The sequence below is a fragment of the Arachis duranensis genome, chromosome 2 (genome assembly GCF_000817695.3).
Source record: "Arachis duranensis cultivar V14167 chromosome 2, aradu.V14167.gnm2.J7QH, whole genome shotgun sequence".
Classification (NCBI taxonomy): Eukaryota; Viridiplantae; Streptophyta; class Magnoliopsida; order Fabales; family Fabaceae; genus Arachis; species Arachis duranensis.
In genome coordinates, this window is record NC_029773.3 from 80,646,433 (window position 1) to 80,651,735 (window position 5,303).

Consider the following 5,303-nt stretch of genomic DNA (forward strand, 5'->3'; position numbering starts at 1 on the left):
ATATATACATATATATATATATAGAATTATTTAACAAAACTAATATATAAGGTTATGGAAAGTCCCATCCAAATTTGACAAGAACAAAACAACTTACATAGAAATGGTTCTCATGGATAAGGTAAGTTGATTATTTTACATGATTCTTTCAAGTGATGCTAGGTATAATTTATAAATATTTTTTGTTCATATTTTAAGTTTATTTGATAAGTAAACCCTTGTACGCAAATCAAAGACAATACAATTTTATAGATTTATAACTGCTAATAGCTTCTATATTTAATTTGTTTTATAGTGTGATAATAACCAATATATTTATTGATGGATTTAACTATTACTATATTATTTATAATCATATTCAGTATATATGTCTGATTTATTGAAAAAAAAGTAAATTATTAAAACTGATTAATAACTATTTTAAAGTTAATCTAATTAACACTAAATTAAAAAAAAATAAATAATATATAATATGTTATTTTTTTATTAATTAAATTATTATAATTTAAATTAATTTTAAAAAGATAATTTAAAATTATAATTTCAATTTTATCACGTGTACGAGTAGTTATACTTGTTATTTATTTTATTCGCAAGTGGTTTTAATTTAATTTATCTTTAAACACCGTTTAGAGAAGTGTTAAAAAGAAAAAAAGAAGGTGTAAACGACTTTGCCTACTGCAAAGACTTTTGTGATTGCTATTATTCTTCGGAGCTCATCATCTCCTGAAGTTGAAACTGTTCAATCATGGCTGCAAAACTTGAGGGTGGAGCTTATCTCTCTTCCTTTGTTGATGCTGTTTTGAAGAAGCTGTCTTCACTCGATGTCAACTCAACTCCAATGGCAAGGAAGCTAGCTGACCAGGACTTGCTGCAGAGGCTGAAGCTAAGTCTCCGTTCAGTTCGACCTGTGCTCGATGATGCTGAGCAGAAGCTGATTAGAAATGACCAAGAAGTCAAGAGATGGCTTCTTGATCTCCAAGATGCTCTCTACATGGCTGATGACTTGCTTGATGAACTCTCCACTAAAGCTGCCACTCTGACTCCCACTCAAAGGGATCCAGGTAACTATTCTTCCATGTGTCACTCTATCGTTGATTCAATCTTGGAAGATAGTGATGATGATGATTATGAGATGGGGGTAGCTGACCTAGTTGATAAACTAGAGTCTATTGTTGAAGAGAAAAATGGTCTTGGTCTAAAAGATGAGCCTGTCAGAGATCCAGAGGACATGTCATGGAGAATTGAGTCATCTCTGGTTGAAAGTTCTGAGATATTTGGAAGGGATAATGACAAGGAAGCCATCATAAAATTGTTGTTAGATGATACTTGTTATGCTAAAATATCTGTGATCCCCATTGTGGGAATGGGAGGAGTTGGAAAAACTACCTTAGCTCAGTTGGTTTACAATGACGAAAGAGTGGATGAGAAATTTGACATTAAAGCATGGGTGTGTGTTTCCGACCAATTTGACATTGTTAAGGTTACAAAGACCTTAATAGAAGCAGCAGGTGGTAGTTCTTATAATGGGAATTCTTTAGATTTACTTCAAACTGAGTTGAAGGATAAGTTGATGGGGAAGAAATTCTTGATTGTTTTGGATGACGTGTGGATTGATAATTCTTATTCCAGGCAGTGGAAAACCCTTCAGAAACCTTTTCAATTTGGAAAAAAAGGAAGCAAGGTTCTTGTTACAACTCGAAATGATACTACTGCTGATGTAGTGAAAACTATTTCAGCATACAAGCTGAGTTTATTGTCAGAGAAAGATTGTTGGTCACTTTTTTTGAAATGTGTATTCCTTTCATCTGAATCCAAGGAGTATTCGACTCTGGAACCTGTTGGTCGAGAACTTGTCAAAAAGTGCAAAGGGCTACCTTTGGCTGTAGAGTCGCTTGGTGCCTTATTACGAACAAACTATGATGAAAGGGAATGGGATAGTGTACTGAAAAGTGAACTTTGGGAAGTTTTTGAAGATCAAAATGACGAGATTATTCCTGCATTAAGCATGAGCTATTATTATCTTCCTTCAACTTTAAAGCGATGCTTTGTTCATTGTTCTTTGTTTCCAAAAAATTACCTATTTGTTAAACATGAGCTGATCTTGCTATGGATAGCAGAAGAACTTTTACAGCCAAAAGGAAAAAAGGATCTAGAAGAAATTGGTTCTGAATATTTCGATCAATTGGTTGCGAGGTCCTTTCTTCAATCCTCTAGTACCTATAACAGCTTCTATGTCATTCATGATCTCATGCATGATTTGGCAACAACTCATGCTGGAGAATTCTACTTTAGAGCTGAAAAACTTGATGAACATATCAGGATCAACAATAAAACTCGGCATTTATCGCGTAACGCTAGAGGAAATTATCCCTTCGCACAAATTGTGGCAGCTTGTGGCAGGGTAAAAGATGCGAGAACACTTCTTGAAATAAGTTTTTGTCAAGAGTATCCTTTCGTGGCTCCATCTACCAAAGGGAAGAACTTTCTTCATGACTTTCTATCAAAGTTGAAATGCTTAAGAGTTTTGTCATTTAATGCCTTTCCTCTTTATTCGTTACCAGATTCAATAGGTAACTTGATCCATTTGCGATATTTGGATCTCTCAAATACGACGACGGAGATATTGCCTGAGGAGTTGTGTTGCTTGTACAATCTCCAAACATTGAAGTTGAAAAATTGTCGACTTCTGAAGAAGCTGCCCTGTAATATGCAAGATCTTGTTAATCTACGCCATCTTGATATTGATGGAGCTGGTCTTGAAGAGATGCCGAAAGGAATGAGCAAGTTGAAGGATTTGCAGTTTTTAAGTGACTATATTGTTGGCAAGCATGCAGATAATAATCAAATTAAAGAATTAGGAGCACTTGCAAATATTCAGGAGTCACTTCACGTTTGCCAATTAGAGAATATTGAGGATGGTGCTCAAGCTTTGGAGGCAAGAATTGCTGATAAGAAGCACATTAGGGTTCTATATTTGACGTGGTCCTCAAACAGCCACAGCCATATTGATGATTATCAAGATATACTGAATAATTTAAGGCCTCACACAAACTTGAGAGAGCTTTCAATCAAAGAGTACAAGGGTCTAACGTTTCCAAATTGGTTAGGACATTCTTCCTACAAAAGTATGACCAAACTGTACTTGTATGGCTGCAGCAACTGTTTAGAGCTTCCGTCACTTGGACACCTACCCTCTTTGAAGTGCTTGCGCCTCTCCAACTTTTACAAGCTACAACGCATCGGTGCTGAGTTTTACAAAGAGGATGGATCTTCTTCTCGTAAGGCAGCCTTTCCAGTGCTTGAAACTCTGAGTTTTGAAGGAATGGATTGCTGGGAGGAGTGGCTTTCAGTCTCATCTGAGTTGGATGCTTTTCCTCAGCTTAGGGAACTCACAGTGCGACGTTGCCCTGCATTAAGGGGAGATTTGCCGATTCAACTACTGGCTTTGCAAAGCCTTTGCATTGATCAATGTGGCCAGCTTGATTTTTCTCTCCCAAGAGCTGATGCATTGCTCGAGTTATCAGTTGAAGGACCCCAGAAGGTGGAGGCAGTGTTGAAGGCCATTGCAGGCAACCAACTAAACTGTCTACAGTCTTTAAGCATCACAAACTGTTGTTCAGCCACATCATTTCTGGTAGGTTCGATGCCCTCTTCATTGCAACACTTGGTAATCAACGGCTGCCCATATATAGAGCTCCCAGTGCTGCAGCAGCAGCATGAGTCATTACAATCGATATCAATATCTAACAGTTGTCATTCGCTCACTTCCTTCCCCTTGGCAAGCTTTCCGAACCTCACCACACTCAGAATTTCATCCTGTATAAATTTGAGGTCACTTTTGGCATCAGATCCTACTTCTGCTTCAACTTCAGCTTCAAGTCTCCACTCTTTAACCATCGAAAGCTGCCCAAGTTTGGGATCTTTTCCCACACTAGAGATGGTTGCACCCCATCTAGAGTATCTCTTGCTTCGAGAATGCCCAGAAATTGAATCCTTTTTTGAAGGGGGTTTGCCACCTAACCTGAGAGAGCTTAAAATCCAGCATTGTGAGAAACTGGTGAAGTACCTAGCATCCATGGACTTGTGTGATCACTGTCTTACCTGTCTTGACATCCGACATCCATATGATAATATCAAATCCTTCCCCATGGGCGGTTCCCTGCCGGCCTCCCTTGAGACTCTCAATCTGCGAAGCTTTCCATGTCTAGAAATCTTAGACTGCAAGGGACTTGACCATCTCCAGCGTCTATTGATAGATTATTGTCCCAGACTGGATGTTGCAGGGGAAAGCTTTCCTGCCTCTCTGTCAATGCTCCACTTAAATGGACCTTCTTTGCTGAGGAAACGGTTAGGGATAAATGACTAGCTCATTTTGTCCAAAATGTCCCACGTCAGAAACATCTGAGTTGATGGTGCATTGACTTCTTTCAATAAAGGTATAACTGTTTTTCCTGTTATGATATACATATATTCTTTGTTATTTTGAATTTTCTATAACCACTCATACTTTGTTGTTTCTTGTCTCCATCTGAATTACAGTTATCTCTGAAAACACTTCATAACCAATTTGACAAACACGATCCATGTTAGTACAATGGCGTTTTGTGGAAACACTTCATTGTTTTGCAGATACACTTTATCATTGTATTCCAAACTCCTTACCCCAATGCTCTTGTGCCCAAGTTAAATTGTTTCTATATAAACACAATTCTAGCTCCCACTGGTTCATGTCTAATGTTCCACTGTTAGATTTGTTACTATATTCATATTTATATTACTAAAAAATATTTTTGAAAACAAGTGTAGTACTTTCTAATCTGTCAGCACTGTATGTTACTATCTTTTATGTTTTCCTACAGTAAAATCTTGTATTTAAGGAACTGTTGTTGAATTCAGGGGAATCCAGTTAGGCTGTGGCACCCCACCTTGCTAAAAAATGTCTCAGAAATAGAACACTGCCAAATGCAGGAAAGTTTCTTAAATCATGAACCGTTGAAGGGATTTTGGGAAATGTTAAAATTAATGGGGGTCTGCACGAATGAAAGGTGAAGGTGACATCTGGGAGCAAAAATTTCTTCCTCATTGAGGACAAAAGGAGAGCTCTTCCCATGTATGCAGCATTGAAGTTGAGAGGAGATGGATTTGATGTTACAACATCTTCAACAGGTATTCGTTTCACTCTCTACTAAAAGTTATTACATGCTGTGCAAATATATATCTTCTGGTTCTCTAATTTTGTAATTTTTGAGGCCTGAGCGTGAGACTGAATTTTGATTATTGATTTAGACACAGACGTTGTG

General features: G+C 37.4%; 1 protein-coding gene across 3 annotated transcripts in view; it reads left to right on the forward strand.

Annotated features, from left to right (window-relative positions):
- Positions 1 to 665: 665 nt before the first annotated feature.
- Positions 666 to 5,303, forward strand: part of LOC107475168 (putative disease resistance RPP13-like protein 1) — a 5,358-nt gene continuing 720 nt past the window's right edge. For all 3 annotated transcript variants that reach the window (XM_016094787.3, XM_016094788.3, XM_016094789.3), the window contains exons 1-2: positions 666 to 4,439; positions 4,900 to 5,169. In XM_016094787.3, the coding sequence (XP_015950273.1) occupies positions 749 to 4,369 (3,621 nt within the window). In that variant the 5' untranslated portion in view covers positions 666 to 748 and the 3' untranslated portion in view covers positions 4,370 to 4,439; positions 4,900 to 5,169. The remainder of the gene's footprint in view (positions 4,440 to 4,899; positions 5,170 to 5,303) is intronic.